The 17,643-nt window shown below is 64.3% G+C and overlaps 1 protein-coding gene across 5 annotated transcripts in view; it reads right to left on the bottom strand.

Annotated features, from left to right (window-relative positions):
- Nucleotides 1-17,643, bottom strand: part of SMG6 (SMG6 nonsense mediated mRNA decay factor) — a 72,259-nt gene that overhangs the window by 18,079 nt on the left and 36,537 nt on the right. For 3 of the 5 annotated variants that reach the window (XR_014494458.1, XM_083379654.1, XM_083379655.1), the window contains exons 11-13: nt 8,042-8,158; nt 6,073-6,241; nt 2,595-2,799 (exon numbers count right to left, since the gene is read on the bottom strand). Coding sequence is in view for 3 of the 5 variants with exons in the window: in XM_083379654.1 (XP_083235780.1) it covers nt 2,595-2,799; nt 6,073-6,241; nt 8,042-8,158 (491 nt within the window). In the remaining 2 variants the exon portion in view is untranslated. The remainder of the gene's footprint in view (nt 1-2,594; nt 2,800-6,072; nt 6,242-8,041; nt 8,159-17,643) is intronic. The other 2 variants (XR_014494459.1, XM_083379656.1) reach the window with 1 other exon arrangement.

Raw genomic sequence — 17,643 nt, 5'->3', positions numbered from 1 at the left:
CCAGTATGCAGAAATGGCCCCCAGTCGTTACGCTCTTTGCTGAGCCGATGAGTCAAAACGCCCGTCAGGAGTGGGGAAAAGCATCCGAAGGACCCTCGGTGCTCCCTGAGCTGGGCGGTTTCCTTGCAAATGTTTCATGGCCAACTAGGTAGCATCCTCACTGCTAGAAGGGAGGGGGGTGGAGGAGGAGGAGGAGAGTGGGGTCCTGGGTGATCTCTGAGCTGGGTGGGTTTCTCTGCAGACATTTCATTGCCCAAACTAGGTAATCTCAGACGTTCCAGTGATAAGCTAGCACCGATGACGTTCCCTAGTTGGGTCGTGAGACGTCCGCAAGAGAAGAGCCCGGCGCAGGCTCCCTTGCGGCCGTTTCCTGGCCCACCCTGAGCTGCAAAGGTTCTCCCGTAAAGAGGCCTCTCCCAAGAGGGCGCCCATCCGCTTTCCGCCATGATGTGCGCGTGTTCATTCGTGGCCTCGTTTTAGGGGACGGCCCTTGAGGGACCGAAAGAGCACTGCAGGCCCACCACACGTCCACTTCGCACGTTCGGCTGGGACGGCCACTGCGCACATTGCCAGAACAGCACCCTGCACGCACGTGTGTGTGTGTGTGTGTGTGTGTGTGTGTCTGGCGAGGGCTTTGGGCCGAGACGGGAGGACCCCGATATTTGAAGAGCGTCTACGGAGAGGAAAGAGACCAAGGAGCCACCAAGGAAACACGCCAAGGAGAACTGAATATTTCCTCTTGGGGGGGACGAACAGGCAGCCCTTTCTGCCTGAGGTCGTCCTCCTTTGGGGGTCACAGCTGAAGACTTCCGGGGGGGGGGACAGGGGAGAACTGAGGGGTGGACCTTTGTCGGTCCAAATCCAGAGCTTGGTCTGGTTAGCCAAGGATTTTTCCCGCTTGCCTTCAGGAGATGAGCGAATGGATACACCCAGTGGTAGGTTAAGGCGGGGGGGGGGCAGCAGAGGGGCTGGGGGTCTGTGCAAGCACTGGAGGGGTCCCTGCAGAAGCCGGAGGTGGGCTGCCCTTTCCTCCCCACATCGTTCTCCCCACGCCAGACCCTCCTTGCCTGGCCGGAGTGGGGCCACCTGCGTCGCTTCCACCAAAGCCCCCGTGGCTCTGCAGGGCCGGCCCCAAAGTCAGGCCCTTAATCCGGGAGGGTCCTGGGGCTCCCTCCAAGGCCCCTCTGCCAAAGGCTGGTGGGAGCCGGGGACCCTGCCCCTTCTCCTCTGGCGAGGGGCTCCGCCTGTCCCCCCAAGTGCAGGAGACGCTCCCCCCTCCTCGCGCAGGTGCCGGCCCCGCTGCGCTGCCCCCTGGCAGGAAGGCCGCCTGGCGTCGTCATCACACCTGTGCAGGAGAGAGAGACGCCGCCACGGCCTCCCATCCCAAGCCAGGAGCGCCCGGGCGACTTCCTTCCCCCTCTACCTGCGCAGCTGCTTCCTTCCTGGAGGCTTCAGGGCCCCCCTCCCCCCCTCCCCGTGGCGGCTTCTCTCTCTCTAGGTGCTCCTTGCAACAAGACGGAACAGACGTCGCTTCACACCTGGCTCCCAAATTACAGCACGCTGGAGCCCGGCCAAGAGAAGCTGGCAGAGCCCCAGCCCCAACGGACATTAATTACTACGCGGCCCGACAGGGACGTGGCTCTTCTTCAGCCCCCCCCCAGCAGCCCCGGACCAGACTTGGGGGGGGGAGACCCAGATTTATGGCTTCACTCCACTTCCTCTCCCTCCAGGCCCCCCTGCGCTGCTCCCCTCTGGAGCCGGAGCCCCCTTCGTCCTGACCCAGCGGGAGTTCCACAGGTGCTGTGGCAGTGAGCTCCCCGTGCTGGTCAATGGGGGGGGAGGTGTGCTCCCTTGTCCGGCCCGGGTTCGGGAAGGGCCTGGGGGGCGGTGAGCCCAGGCACCTTGGTTGGGAAAGGGGCACTCTCCCCATTCCCCCCCCTTCAAATTCAGTGCCGTCAGAAGCAGGCCCTCCCGGCCACAGGGAAGCCGAGGGGTGCCAGTCTCTGCCCGGTTGGAGGAGGGGCACCTGGGAGGCGTAGGGGGGGGCACGAGGGCCGGGAGGTGGGCAGCAGACTCCTCTGCCCAGCCCGCCTGGTGCTGTCAGCCGGCCTGCCCGCCTGCTGCTCTGCAGGGGGAGCAGCCCCAAAGATCTGCACGCTGGCTGGCCTCCTCCTCCTCCTCCTCGCAGCCCCCCCTCCCGGTGCTGGGGTGGGGGAAAGGGTGGGGAGGGGGCGAGGAGGAGGCTGCTGGAGCCTGATGCAAGCCATTTGGAGTGAGGGGGAGGGCTGCCAAGGCAAGCTGCGCTCTCTAAACAAGGGAGGAAATGAACGGAGACGCGGCATGCCAGCGAGCCTCCCCCCCCCCGCTTTTCTCCCCCCCCTCTCGCACACGCAGCAGCAGCAGCAGCAGCAGAAGGAAGTCGAGAGGGGTTTTCATGACACAGAGCTGGATGTCAGCGGCTAAAAGGTCGATATTTTCCCTTAACACCCTTTCTCAATGACTTAATCGTGTTCCGTTTGCACAAAAATGCTTCCCAAGGAGAGGAGCCCAGAGGGGGGGGGAGGGAGGGGGGCCCGGCCTGCCCCCGGCCTGACCTTGTCCGAGGACTTCTCCACGTAGCAGGGCTCCTGGGGGGCGACCAGCAGCGGGACGAACCCCGAGAGCAGCCGATCCTCCTCCAGGCCCAGCTGCGCCAGCTCCTCCTCGTCGGGGTCCTTGTACAGGGGCACCTCCGACTGGTTCACCGTGGTCAGGATGTTGCAGAAGCCGGCCAGGGTCGCCCACACGTCCACCGAAGCCCTGGGGGGGGGGGGAGCGGGCTCAGCTGCTGCAACCAGGACCAAGACCCCTCCCCACCTCTCTCTCTCTCTCTCTGCCGCCCCCTATCTGCTGAGAGCCCTTCCGCCGTGGGCCCAAACTCCAGCAGCAACTTTCTAGTCCTCACTGCCCCAAGTGAGGAGGTGGGTGGGGAAAAAACAAACCGGCATTCTTCTGCACTCTTTATCTGCTCCTCGCTTTACGAATCATGGAAATAAAATAAGGAAAACAAATTTCGAGGCGCAGACCATTCTGCAGACGTGGGGCAAGGCTAAAACATCCTGACATGGAGGGAGAGGTTCCCAGCCCAGCAGAGGCCGAAGCCTCTGAGTCACTCCGGACAGCTGGAGGGGGGCCGGGGGGGGGGCAGAGGAACCAGGGAGGGGCAGCATGGAAAGGAAGGGATGGAGGCTCCAATCCTACTCAGGCCCAGAGGGAGGGAGGAACCCACCCATGCAAAAGGAGCGTGGCCCAAACACCGGCATGGGGAGGGGGGGGATGGGGGGCTGGCAGGCTGAGGTAACCTCAGAAGTGGCTGGAAGGGAGGACCCTGAAAGGAATAAACACATCTGTGAACATCTGTGGGGCAGGGAACGCTTGCCCAAGGTGGCTGCCCCATTGCCGGGGGGGGGGGGGCGCTGGGGGGCAGGCGCAGGGAGCTGGTGTGCAGCTAAGAGCGGCAGGGCAACAGGGCAGGGGGGAGGGCCCACCAGCAGCCCCAGGCAGAGGGAGGGGGGGTCTTTCCCCCGCAAGGCGGAAGGGGCAGGAAAGGGGGCTGACTTTGAGCTAACCTTCTCTGGGGCAGGCTTGCAGCCAGGCCCCCTCCCCAAAACTTCTCCAGGTGGAGAATCTGCACTCATTTACTGGCTGGGATAAGCCTGCGGGAGGGGCGTGTGGGGGGGGAGCATCGGGCTGAAACGAAACATCTTGCAAGCTTCACGATGGCCCTGGGAGAGGGGCGGGATGGGCGGCCGTAAATCAAAACCTAACCCTCCACCCAAGCCAGAGGGGCCTGGGACCCCTGCCCAAGATGCTGGCTGGCCTGCCGGCCAACGGGGCGAGAAGGCTTGGACGGTGGGGAGAAAGGCAGAGGAGGGCTAAACTGAGAGTGAACTTCCCTCCCACTCCTCTGTCTGGGGGTGCACTCCTGCCCCCCCCCCGGCCCTGACGGGACCCGCTGAGGAGACCCAGCCGGGCACAAGAGCCCGCAGCTGCCTCCTCCCCAGAGACCCACCTGGCCTTGCGAACCAGGGCCAGGCTCCTGCCGAGGACCCCCTTCAAGGGCTGGGGAGGGGCTACGGCCCCCTTGCTTCCCCCTTGGTCTCCAGGGCCTTAGCGCTGGGCGGCCAGTTTTTCTCTTGCCCTCCCTTGGACAGAGAAGAAAAAAAACCCGGGGGGGGCATAAAATGTCTCCTGCAGCGAGGCTCCCCCACTGACAGTGGTGGGGAAAGAATGCAGCCTGCAGGCCCAGAGGACACCCTGGGCAGATGGGGGGGGGGGACGGGGGATGGGGGGGGTCCTGCCAAACATGCCCAGTCAGCTTCAGGCGTGTCCAGCCAGCCACCCCGCCTGGCAGGCCTGCTGGCGCCCTGAGGGTGGGAGGATCAGGCCCTGCCATGGGCAGACCAGGCCTGGCAAAGGCGCCCCCCCCCGGCGTCAGATTTGGGCCCCGAGTGGAGCAGAGAAGCCCAGGCCCTTTGCAGGAGGTGGACCAGGCAGCCATTGGGCCGTCTTCCCCGCTCTCTGCAAGCACACCCAGCGCCAAGAGAAACCTTGTGCCCCCCCTGCCCCCCCAAGGATGCAGCGGGGAGGGGGCAGGAGAGCAGCTGCCTCTTGGCTCGCCCGCCTGCCACCCGAAAGAGAGGCTTCCCTCCTGCCCCACACCTGGCGTCCAGCAGTGCCACCGCCTGCCCTCCCTCCCTCCCCCCCCCTGGTTCAGAGGGGGGGGGAGAGCGGAAGGCAGCCATCTACGGGGCGGGGGGGGGGCAATTAGGAAGATCTACAGCCTCGGGAGGGCCCCGGCAGCCTGGCGAGGAGGGCTCTCCAGCGTCCCGGCTATGTTTCCCATTATGTAACCCTGGTCACGGGCAGCCCGCCAGGCTCCCAATGAAAAAGAGACGCTGGCTTGGCACGGCCTCCCTTTTCCTATCCTCATCCAGGGTCAGCGGAGTGTCATACAGCTGCAGAGAAAGCTCCGGGGATTAAGCCTGGGCAGGGCTCCAGAGCTGGAGACCCGGGTTCAAGTACCAGCTGAAAGCAATAAACTGACTCTGCCGCAGCTGGGCTGGCTTTCCAGGCCTCGGAGTCGGGCTGGCTCCCTGGGAACCGCCTGCCAGCCAGGGGACGGGAGAAGCGCCCTACGCCGGGGCTGCGCTGGGCCGGCCGGCGGGGGGGGGGGAGAAAGAGTTCCTGCCCCTCGTCAGAGGGCCCCCCAGCCCTCCCCACCGTCGGCCTTCTTCGGCAGGAGGCAGCAGCGGGAACCGGCTCTGCTTGAGCCAGCTGAGCAACGGAGGTCCCGGCTCCCGACTCTCCAGAACCGCCCCCTCCATCAAGGACGGCCCTGCGAGGGAGACCGGGGGGGGGGGGTTCTGGAGAAGAGAGATGAGAACAGCCAGGCAGCCTGGGCCCTTCAGCAGCTCTGCCCCTCTCCAGGTTGAGCAGCCCCCGTTGGGGACGGAGGCGGCTGTGCTGGCAGCCCAGCCACGGGAAGAGCGGCAGGAAGAGCCGGGCACGGCCCCGACTGGCACCCGTCCTCTGCCCGCTCTGGGCCGGAGCTGCTGCCCGGCAGGGCCCAGCGATGGCTCTGGGGGGGGAGGGAGGGCAGCAGCCCCCCTTCCCTCCTGCCTGCCCCCCTTCTCCCTCCCGGCCTCCTTCCCAGCCAGCCAGCAAACAGAAAACAGGCCCGTCCTGCTCCCCCAAGGGGGGGGCGGCACTTCCTGTGTGAGAGCTCCATTTCCTCGGCCAAAACGAGAAAAAAAAAGGCCAAAAGGGGGAGAGAGAAAAGGGGGAAGAAGGCAGCGGGGGGGGGACATCCTGCTCCTCTGCTCCAAAGGAGGGGGGCTTTCCTCGCTGGAGCGCCCCCCCCCAGCCTTCCCAGCATCCAGAGCCACCCAGCTGGTCCAGCTGAGCGGAGGCGGCACCAGGCTGGGCTGGGAGAGATGGGCCCGCAGGACCCACGGGGCGTGTCTGTGGACGTGAGGAGGCGGGGGCAGCAGCCTGGCTCCAAGGGAGGGGGCAGAGGAGCAGCGGACGTACGCGGGGGGCAGCTCCAGGGCGCTGGGCGGGGGGTTCCAGGTCTCCGGGTGCCCCAGCATCCAGTCCGACCACACCTTGATGCTGGGCAGGAGCTCCTTCAGGTCTGGCGGGAAAGCGGAGACCTTGATGTCGTCGGCGTCCTCGGCGTCCCCCTGGGCTTGAGCCGCGGCTGCAGGGAAGGGGGGGCAGGTCAGAAGGGCGCTCCCCAAGGCTGCCCTCGCACAAACACAACGGGCCGGCTGCGCTCCCCCTCCGCAGCCCCATTCGAGGTGCCTATTCTCCCGGGGAGGCTTCGATTCTCTCCCTGTCTATGGGTTTCTTTCGGGATGCTATCCAGGGAGTCCCTGGCTTACGAACAGCCTCCAACCTGCAATTTCTGTTGCTAAGTGAGGCAGTGGTGGAGTGAGCACTTTGGCCCTTTTAATGACTGCTTGCCACGGTCCTTAAGTGAATTTGGCTTCCCCACTGACTCCGCCTGTCAGGAATTTGGAAAAAGGGACGGGGCAGACTGGACCGGTCGTGACTCCAGAACGCCAGTCGATGAGGTGACCGTGGGGTGTGTTTGTGTGTTTCGCAATGGTCCAAAGTGGGAAAAACGGTTGCAATTCACTTTTTTTCAGGATAGATGTCACTTTGAATGGTCGCTAAATGAGGTGTGGTAACTTGAGGACTGCCTGTGTTTCCTTCTTACAGATCTGATGTCAAGTTCCGCCCGGAGTTGCACGGATTGGGGCGGTGGCCCCAGAAGTAAATACACACATAAGCAAACAAGCAAACTGGATTGTCTGAATATTTTTGGGGTGTGTGAACTGAGTGACACTTTGCAGTGCAGAGTGGAGAAGCTGCCGAAGGCTTGGGCCCCCCCCCCAGGAGGAGGCTGCGAGGTGCAGGGCCTGCAGAGAGCCGCGAGGCAGAAGCACAAACCAAGAGCTCCTACCAAAAGGAGGAAACCCCCCCCCCCGTCTTGCAGGTGCCAGTCCCGGGGGGGGGAGCTCCCTGCCCTTATGGGGGGGGGCAGCCCAGAGGGTCCCTGGGCGCGCTCGGGGCTGGCTGTCCTTGGGCAGACCGGGGGAACCTCTCCTGCCAGGCCGGCCAACAGACGGGCCGGGGAACATGGGCTGGGGGCCACTTCCTCACAGGGGGGCTGAGGCTGCCGGAGGCCCCATGAAAACCGCTTTCGACAAGCCAAGCCGGCAGCCGAGGCAGGGCTATTCTTATCGCGGAGCTGAGAGAGCCAGAGTCCACCAACGGGGGTTTGTACGTGCTGCGGTAGTGTTCACCACCCCGGTGGCTTCTTGGCCGAAAGGAGCAAAGAGGGGACGCCGAGCAAGTCTCGTTTCTGCAGGCCGTGGGGAGGACGAGGCTCCGGCTGCAGGGCTGGGCCAGGGTAACATGGATTTTGGAAGCCGGACGTGGCACGCCGGGCACCCCAGGCCGCCACACTCAGGCGGACATTGAGCGGGGCGAGTCAGACGGATGCGGCAAAGTCTGCCCAGGTTTAGCGGGTGGCCTACTGTGTGAGTGTGGCAGCAGGGGCCTCCCCCACGGCCTCTCCAGCTCAGCCCTGGCCCCATGCGTGGGGAAAGCCCCTCTCTGCCGGGGCCCTGGAGAGGCTCCTGGGCGGGGGGAGCGGAAGGAGCCCTGAGACCCAGAGGGATCTGAATCCCAAAATCTGCCCCCCCAAACCCAAGAAAAGTCAAGAGAGGGTGGCCTGGGCGCGTCTGCTGGGGAGGGCTCCTCCCCAAGGCCGGCCCACGCATCCCCCTCCTGGAGGCCAGGACCGCCACGCTGAACAGGGGCTGGACGGGCTGACCGGCATCTCACAATTGCCCAGAGTGATGGGGATAGCAGTGAAATGGGGGGGGGGGTCCCCTGCAGCTGCAGCCACCCCCACCCCCCAGAAGAAAAGTGCTGGATGTGCAGCCTGTGGGCATCTCCTGCAGGGATGCCCCTGTGCCCCCCGCCTTACCTAGGGAGACGTCTTGCAGCAGCTGGGTGCAGCGCTTGACCAGGATGGCAAACATGGCTAGGCCCAGGGCGCAGGCCTGCTGCTGGATCACAGAGCGGCAGTCTTCGGACAGGCACTCTAGGAGACAAGCAAGAAGCTGCAGAGCGGGCGGGAGGGGGCCAAGCCTGGGGGTGCTGCCCCCCAGGAGGCAAGGGAGGGGCTGCTCTGGCTGCGGGAGTCCGGCCCATCCCATCGGCAAGTTCACCCCCTAGAGGCCATCAGCCCTCAGCTGCCCAGGGAGGAAAGGGGAGGAGCCCCCCACAAGGCCCTGCCCTGCACCCCAAAGCTTCTCCGGGGTGCTGAGGTGGGGCATCCCGTGGGACTGGCAGGCTGTTTAACGGCCTTCTTAGGGGCTGCCTCTTGTAATGTCTTGGATCCTCAGCAAGGGGTTCTTTAAAATCAGCCCTGCTAGTTGCACTAAGATGGCAAAGCTGGAGGGGGCACCCCGAGTAGCTCAAGAGTGCTCTGACCCCAAAGAAGTGGGCCAGCTACGCCCCCCAGTGGGGCAGGGACGGAGGCAGGAGAGGCGGTTCCGGCTTGGGACTCCTGCAGTCAACAATGTCGGTCTGTGAAGCAGCCGAGGGGCGACGCTCCGGGACTGTCCCCCCAAATATGGCCCGCAGCCAGCCGTGGGGGGACTTTGCACTACCGCGATCGCCGATTCAAACTCGGGTCAAGCACTCGAGATGCGTGACGTGTGCAAGGAGATTCTCCATCCTCCAAAGGTGCTTATTTCCCAAAAAGGCCACTGGACTTTCTTGGGGATTTCCCCCCGCCCCCCCTTGAAAACGTTTTGCTTCTCGTCCAAGAAGCTTCTGATGCTGAAGAAGCTCCTTGGGTGGGAAGTGAAATGTTTTCAAGGGAAACAAACCAAGAAAGTCCAGTGGCCTTTTGGGGAAAGAGACCCTCTGGGTGAAGCGTTACCATTTTTTTCAAATGCAGAAAACGCAAAAAGTCACTCCCTTGAGCTGACCGCCAGGCAACGCGGGGGGCCCGAGAGAGGAGAAGAGAGGGGCCACAGCTGGGAGGAGGGAGGAGGAGGGGCTATCAGCCACCGGTCATATTCAGAAGACCCGGCATTCAGACGCTCACGTTTTCGGGGCCAAGACATGTTAGCTCCCGAGAGTGGGGCTCAGTACACAACCAGCGTGCTGCCACCTTCCCATGCGGTCATCGCACAATCCCGGGGCTTCACCCAGACTGGCCGCCTGCCCCCCTTTTCCACCAGATGCAACTTTTGAGACTTTTCAAGGGGAGCCCCACATGGAGAAGCCCGCAGCAGTCAAGACAGGATGCAAACTAGGCCTGGGCCTCTAGCTAGCCGTCAGTGGGTGAAGGGGCAGGTACAGCTGGGGTCCAAGGACCATCTCCAACACTGGAGGTTTTTAAGAAGAGACTGGACAGCCCTCTGTCTGGAACGGTATGGGGTTTCCTGCCTGAGCAGGGGGTTGGACTAGATGACCTCCAGGGTCCCTTCCAACTCTATCATGGTTATTGATTCCAGGAATGGCTGTGGCAGCTTGCCTCCAGAGGTTGTGGGCGCTCCATCACTGGAGGCTTTTAAGAAGAGACCGGGCAACCATTTGTCTGAAATGGGTTGAGCAGGGGGCTGCACTAGAACAGGGGCTCCCAACCCCCAGTCCGTGGACCGGTACCGGGCCGCAGCATGCCAGCAACCGGGCCGCACAAACAAGCAAAAGCATACGAAGAACGGTGGCAGGGACCAGGCACGTCTCGTCTAGCGAAGAGAAGAACCGGGGTGACGTGATGGCAGTGCTCCAATGTTTGAGGGGCTGCCGCAAAAAAGGGAATGGGAACTTATTTCCCAACGCCCCCCCCCCCCGAAGAAGCAACGGATGGGGACTGAGCGAGGAGAGAAGCAACCTGGCGACCCGTGGGACAGAAGCCGCCTCCGGAAGTGGGGTCTGCTCTGTCACCGGGGGCTTCCAAGATGGGGGTGGACAGCCGCCTGTCTGGAACGGCACCCGGACCAGAAATAATGGGGGGCCCCCCAAATACGGCTACCCAGATTTTCCTCAGCTAGAAGGAAGAAGAACCCGGCCACGGGATCTGAAAGCCCCTCGTCCACGTCTCAAGGCGGCCTAAGCGGTGTTTCCTGGTTCTCGGCATCCCCTCCGACTCCGGGATTCTGTCGCGGGGGTCCCTGGCAAGCAGAGGGCTTCGAGGACCACCCCTCAGCCGCCACGAGACCCTCCGAAACAGGTCAACCGTCTGCAGCTCTCCGGGACGGGCTCAGAGGGGACTCAAGCCACCCCAAAACCCCAGGACAGGCTGTCCTCGACTTACGACCACACTTGAGCCCAAAGTGTGGACATGTGAGATTCACTATGGTTACATGATAAGATAGTCACACAGGTGCAGAGAGCAGTGACACCTACGATGGGGGGGGGGTTGAGAGAGTGGGCTCCCCTTTTCCTTCTGAAAACTGCCTGGCGCCCGTCCCTCCGCTGACTCTGCCCGCTGGGGGCACCGTCTGCCTCACAAAGGCCGGAAGCTGCTTCCCGGGTCCACGCCGTGGCCCGAGGAGGACCCAGAAGGGGACCGGTGGCCCACCTGGCAGCCTTGGGCCCTGCCAGCTGCCAACGCTGCCAGCAGCGGGGGAGGGAGGGGGGCTTCCTTCCGGCCCCCCAGCACCAGGAGCAGCCCTTTCCAAGCCAGGGCCTGGGACTTCCGGCCGGCCTGGGCTCCAGGGCAAGTCCCGGCCTGGGCTCTGCCAAGCTACCTGGGCCGCCGTTGCGCTGCAGGGGCTCCGGTTTCCCAGAGAACAAAATATTCGTGGAAAACATAAACCAACTGTCGTCAAAGCTGTTGGGTCTCAGGAAACGGATCGGCCGGGAGAAGGCGGCCATGTGGCCGGATGTTATGCGATTCTAATTAGCGCTGTTCATCTTTCAACGGAGCGGCCGCCAGTGTCCGCTGGCTGGGAAGCAGAGCAAGGCCGGCCTTGTTATTGTAACTGTCAAGGAACCCCGAAGCCCATCAGCCCCGGGGGGGGGGAGAGCGCTTCAGGCCCTGCCCAGCAAGGGGCGCTGGAGGAGGCACCTCTTGGCCAGGAAGGAGGGGGGATGGAGGGGGGAGCAAGCCCGGACCATTCCCCCCCAATGGCCTGGGGGTCCGATAAAGAAGATTCTCAAGCAGAGAGAAGAGACTATCCAGCCCCCCCCTGAGGAGGAGGAGGAGGAGGAGGCTCACCAGACTAAATGACATCATCGGTGCTAGCAGAGAGTGGGGTTTGGGGAACGGAGGAAGAGGAGGGGGGCTGTGGGGTCCTCTGAGTGGGGTGGTTTTCTTGCAGACGTCTCATGACCCAACTAGGGAACGTTCTCAGGCGGGTCATGAAATATCTGCAAGAGGAGGAGGGGGAGAAGGAAGGAGGAAGAAGGGGATGGGGGAGGAGGGGGGTCCCAGCCAGGAGCACCTTCTGCAGGCTGACCCCCCCCCCCCGCCCCATGGACACTGCTTGCCCTGCACCGGACCACCCTCCCTGCTCTGGACAAAGATGGACACAAGACAAGACCCAAAGCAAAGGGGACCCCCTACCAGGAAGGAGGGCAGCAGGGGGGGAGGGGGGCGATGGGGCAGGCCTCCCCCCATCGCCCCCCGCAGGGCCAGGGCAGCACCCCCTCTAGCCAGCCACTGCCGCCCCACTCCCGAGTGGTGACCGTGCCCAGTTGCAGGGCATCTCCCGGCCGTCCACCCCAGCCCTGCGCAGGAGGCCAGCCCCAATGGCAGGGGCCAACCCGACCGGACCCCCCAAAAGCCCCCTCACCTGCCCCCACCCCAAGCCCAGCTGGTTCTCATTCCGGCGGGGCCTCCCCGCCTGTCCGATTTGGGGAGGGGGGGGCGGCAGAGCCGAAGGCTGCCAAAACCAGGGAAGGAGCTCCCCATGGAAGCCATCAGACACTCGGCACTTCATTTGTTTCATCCCCGGCCCCCTCCCCACCGCCCCCACCCCAGAGCACGACTCTCGGCTCCGGCCCTGCTCTCCACTCTGACGTCATCGCCAGGAAGCAGCTGCCGAGTGGAGGAATCCCCCCTGGCATCGCCCAAGGGCCGGGGGAGGGGGGTCTGCAGGAGAGCGTCAGGAAGGCCGCCTTCTGCCGGCTGTGCCCGGGAGGAGCCGCTGCGCCCTCGGACTGCCCGGCCAGGATCCGGGTCCCGTCCGCTCGCCCTCCAGCCCTCCCTGGGGGCTGCCCCCCCTGGCTTCCTCCCCCCCAGGCTGCCAAGCGCAGGACGCCGCCACCTTCCGCCTTCCCGCGCACACGTACGAGCTGCTGGCCTCTGCTCCGGAGGGCACGCTCTGCCCGGGCAACGGAACCAGCGGAGTGGAGGAATCCCCCCTGGCATCGCCCAAGGGCCGGGGGAGGGGGGTCTGCAGGAGAGCGTCAGGAAGGCCGCCTTCTGCCGGCTGTGCCCGGGAGGAGCCGCTGCGCCCTCGGACTGCCCGGCCAGGATCCGGGTCCCGTCCGCTCGCCCTCCAGCCCTCCCTGGGGGCTGCCCCCCCTGGCTTCCTCCCCCCCAGGCTGCCAAGCGCAGGACGCCGCCACCTTCCGCCTGCCCGCGCACACGTACGAGCTGCTGGCCTCTGCTCCGGAGGGCACGCTCTGCCCGGGCAACGGAACCAGCGCAGCCTTTTCCCGGAAGTATCCGTGGAATCAGGCTCCCATTTTTAGAACATGTTATTCCCAGAAATTTCCTGCAAAGGCTCCGGGAGGCATGCTGAGAAGCCATTTCCACCCGCTGCGGGCAGAAGGCCGGGGCGGAGGAGGGACCAGCTGAGCGTCCCGGATGCCAGGGAAACACCCCCCCCCATCAAAGCCCTCTTGAACAGCCTGACCAAGGTTCTGGGGCCCTTTTTTTGTTCTCCCTGGGGTGCTTAGAGAGGGGGCTCTGACCTAGGTAGTCCCAGACTTACAACTGTTCATTTAGTGACCGAAGTCACAACAGCAATGAAAAAAGTGACTTACGACCGTTTTTCACACTTACAACTGTTGCAGCATCCCCGGGGTGACGTGATCAAAACTGAGACGCTTGGCAGCTGACTCATATTTATGACGGTTTGCAGCGTCCCAGGGGTGGGGTGAGGTCACGTGATCCCCTTTTGTGGCCTTCTGACCAGCAAAGTCAGTGGGGGGAGCCGGATTCACTTAACAGCCGGGTTGCTCACTTAACAACTGCAGCGATTCACTTAAGCAGCTGCTGCGAGACAGGTCGTAAAATGGCCCAAACTTCATTCAACCAATGTCTCGCTTAGCAACAGAAAACTCTGTCTCAGCCGTGGTCGTAGGCCGAGGTCTGCCTGTATTGGCAAATAGTGAAGTGGTGGTCAAGGAGGGAAAGATAAAACGCTGGGAAAAGCAGCAGAGGCATCAAAGCCCCCGAAAGGCACCCCCACCTTGAAAAGGATGGAATCCTGCAAGGGGGGGGGGAATGTGCGCACGCACACACACACACACACACACACACACAAGTTTTCAGACACCCCATCTGCAAAAGAGCCACATTTCAGTTGGCCTCTGGGCTTTGGGGTGCAGCGGGAAAGCCCCCCAGGCACCTCCCCTTCCTTAACAGAGGAGGAGGAGGGGGAGTCCGGGGGGGGTCCCTGGTGCTATCCGAGCTGGGTTGTTTCCTTGCAGACGTTTCAGGACCCAAACTAGCTAACGGTGATGATCAGAAAGAGCAAGATCTCTCATTTCTACGATTCTCTGATTACCCTTTATTATTTTCTTATTTAATATCTGTATGCATTTTGATTTTCATACGGTGACTCCACCTGAGGGGAGAGCCACGGCCTGGCCTCGCTTTGTGCAGCCCCCCCAGCAGACAGCCCAGAGGTCGGGGCCTCTCACACTTCACGGAAACCACAAAAGCAATTCTCTGGCAGCAATGGAGGCCTTCACACGCTGCCACAGAGTCATTTGCAGTGGCTGTTTTGAATATTGGTTTTTTAAATGCAATCTCACTTTTGGTTTCAATCTCTGCAGCCTCCCCAGGTTCACCAAAGTAAGTGCAAAGCAGGCAGCAGTGAGGGCTCCTGGCCAACCACGGCAGGAAGGTGCCAGGGCCTCTGGGCACCCAGGGCAGGAAGGTGCCAGGGCCTCTGGGCACCCAGGGCAGGAAGGTGCCAGGGACTCCGGGCACCCAGGGCAGGAAGGTGCCAGGGACTCCGGGCACCCAGGGCAGGCAGCAGCGAGGGCTCCTGGCCAACCACGGCAGGAAGGTGCCAGGGCCTCTGGGCACCCAGGGCAGGAAGGTGCCAGGGCCTCTGGGCACCCAGGGCAGAAAGGTGCCAGGGCCTCTGGGCACCCAGGGCAGGAAGGTGCCAGGGCCTCTGGGCACCCAGGGCAGGAAGGTGCCAGGGCTCCTGGGCACCCAGGGCAGGAAGGTGCCAGGGCTCCTGGGCACCCAGGGCAGGAAGGTGCCAGGGCCTCTCGGCACCCAGGGCAGGAAGGTGCCAGGGCTCCTGGGCACCCAGGGCAGGAAGGTGCCAGGGCCTCTGGGCACCCAGGGCAGGAAGGTGCCAGGGCTCCTGGGCACCCAGGGCAGGAAGGTGCCAGGGCCTCTGGGCACCCAGGGCAGGAAGGTGCCAGGGCCTCTGGGCACCCAGGGCAGGAAGGTGCCAGGGCCTCTGGGCACCCAGGGCAGGAAGGTGCCAGGGCCTCTGGGCACCCAGGGCAGGAAGGTGCCAGGGCCTCTGGGCACCCAGGGCAGGAAGGTGCCAGGGCCTCTGGGCACCCAGGGCAGGAAGGTGCCAGGGCCTCTGGGCACCCAGGGCAGGAAGGTGCCAGGGCCTCTGGGCACCCAGGGCAGGAAGGTGCCAGGGCCTCTGGGCACCCAGGGCAGGAAGGTGCCAGGGCCTCTGGGCACCCAGGGCAGGAAGGTGCCAGGGCCTCTGGGCACCCAGGGCAGGAAGGTGCCAGGGCCTCTGGGCACCCAGGGCAGGAAGGTGCCAGGGCTCCTGGGCACCCAGGGCAGGAAGGTGCCAGGGCTCCTGGGCACCCAGGGCAGGAAGGTGCCAGGGCTCCTGGGCACCCAGGGCAGGAAGGTGCCAGGGCTCCTGGGCACCCAGGGCAGGAAGGTGCCAGGGCTCCTGGGCACCCAGGGCAGGAAGGTGCCAGGGCCTCTCGGCACCCAGGGCAGGAAGGTGCCAGGGCCTCTGGGCACCCAGGGCAGGAAGGTGCCAGGGCCTCTGGGCACCCAGGGCAGGAAGGTGCCAGGGCCTCTGGGCACCCAGGGCAGGAAGGTGCCAGGGCCTCTGGGCACCCAGGGCAGGAAGGTGCCAGGGCCTCTGGGCACCCAGGGCAGGAAGGTGCCAGGGCCTCTGGGCACCCAGGGCAGGAAGGTGCCAGGGCCTCTGGGCACCCAGGGCAGGAAGGTGCCAGGGCTCCTGGGCACCCAGGGCAGGAAGGTGCCAGGGCTCCTGGGCACCCAGGGCAGGAAGGTGCCAGGGCTCCTGGGCACCCAGGGCAGGAAGGTGCCAGGGCTCCTGGGCACCCAGGGCAGGAAGGTGCCAGGGCCTCTGGGCACCCAGGGCAGGAAGGTGCCAGGGCCTCTGGGCACCCAGGGCAGGAAGGTGCCAGGGCTCCTGGGCACCCAGGGCAGGAAGGTGCCAGGGCCTCTGGGCACCCAGGGCAGGAAGGTGCCAGGGCCTCTGGGCACCCAGGGCAGGAAGGTGCCAGGGCTTCCGGGCCGTCTGGGGCTCTTTTATGGCCACATGCAGTGCTGGGGGGGGGGCTGCTGGGGGAAAAGCAGCGTGAGGTGGGCGCGCTCTGCCTCCTTAGGAGCTGGAGAGGAGGGACACACGTCCTCCAGGCGCCTGTGCCACGCTGCCCGGGTAAGCCGCTGCTGCTCTCCGCACTAGGGGGAGATGGAAAGAGTTGGGGGTCCTGGGGGCTGGGGAGAAGGGGGAGGGAGGCCTGGCCCCACACCTTTCCTGACTGGCCAAACTGAAGCAAAGCACCACAGCCACCACCTTGGGCGGGGGGGCCCTCTACCCCCTTTTGGAAAAAAAAAAGCTCCCGTCGGGCTCCCGCCATTTAGAGCCAAAAATTCGGGATGGCCGGACCCCTCCTTGGCCGCCAGTGGGCTAGAGATCGCAGGGGACACCGAGGGGGGAACCCCATCCTCTTGGGGCCCACGGCAGCATTCCGCTCTGCACATGGGCAGGAGCCAGAGGAGCCGGGAAGGGCCGGCTGCCGGCTAGCTCAGGGAGGCCATTGCGAGCCAGGTTTCAGTTTCGGCTTTGACCAGCAGCGCCGGGCCTCCCTCAGAGCGCACGCACGCACGCACGGCCGGCCGAGTAAACTATTTTTTCCTAGATTTAACGCCAGCATGTCTGTGTTTGGAAACTCTGAAAGCCCATGTTGTACGGTTTACTGCGCTGGAAGAGGTGCCAGCAGACTTTCAAAGGAAGGGAAGTGTACAACTGTTTCCTTTCAAAGGCTTTTTCCAACGGGATCCATTGAGGGAAAAGGCTGGAACTAACTAGAACATGATTAAAAACTGCTACGGGGAGAGGAAGGAGAAGCCCAACGCGGGGCAGAAAGCAGGAGTGGAGAAGCAGCGGATTCCCCCCCACCCCGACCCTCCTCCGCGGGCCGAGTGGGGGGCCAGGCGGCCTTTGCCCCACCGTGGGGCCACGGGACCGCTGATGGGCACCCGGTCACCCAGCGGCACGCAGGGCGACGAGCGGCCCATCCTCCCTTTTCCGAGCTCTTCGCCAGGAGAGAAGCACCCCACCCCCCCGCTCTCAGCCCAGCTGACCACGGGCAGGCTCTGACCGAAGGCCCGGCAGCGCAGAAGGACAGGCCGCCCCTGCGACCATCGCTTGGGGCCGAGTTCAGGCAGGGGCCCCGGCGGGGCCATCAATCCGGCCCCTCTGCAGGAAACAGGCTCAAAATGCTGCGTTAGCCGCCTGCCCAAATATTCTCCCGAGAGCCCCAGAGGTGCCCTGGCACGGGCCGCCCGCTGCCGTCCACAGCCACGGGTGAGTGCCCGGCCTCTGGGGTTAGAAAAGGGCATCCTTCCACACCTGTAAGTACACGACCCCTTGTTTTGACAACCTGGGGCGGCCGCGATGAGCCTTCCAGGTTTTCCTTCCCCCTCCGGGCCTCCTCGGCATCTCCGTGGCGAGCAGGGCCGCGGGGAAGAGGCTGCGGGACAGTGGCTGGACAATGCCGGAGCAAGGAGGAGAGGGACACGGCCCATGGCTCTCCTGCGGCGGGGCGCCCTGTGTCCAGGAGGGATCTGCTCGGCCGGGCCTCAGAAATCGGTGGGCGCTCAGGGCCGCCCCTGGGCTGCGCCCTCTGCCCCCCTCCAGGCCTCCCTGGAAAAACGGCAGCCCCCTTCCCGGCCCGTGGGACGGAGGGGCAAGAGGGCCCACAGATGGGAGTTTGCGGCGCTGCTCCGTGCCTCGAGGATGGCTTGGCTGCGGGCTGCAACACACATGTGGAAGGATGAGGGGAAAACTAAACAGCCAGACAAAAGAATGAGGAGGCCCTGCCAATTCCAATGGAGCAGCCCCCCCCCCAGTTTAAAGGCTT

The sequence above is a fragment of the Vipera ursinii genome (assembly GCF_947247035.1).
Source record: "Vipera ursinii genome assembly, chromosome: 1".
Lineage (NCBI taxonomy): Eukaryota > Metazoa > Chordata > Lepidosauria > Squamata > Viperidae > Vipera > Vipera ursinii.
The sequence above is the reverse complement of the archived record's forward strand: the minus strand, read 5'-3'. Positions and strand labels throughout refer to the sequence as shown.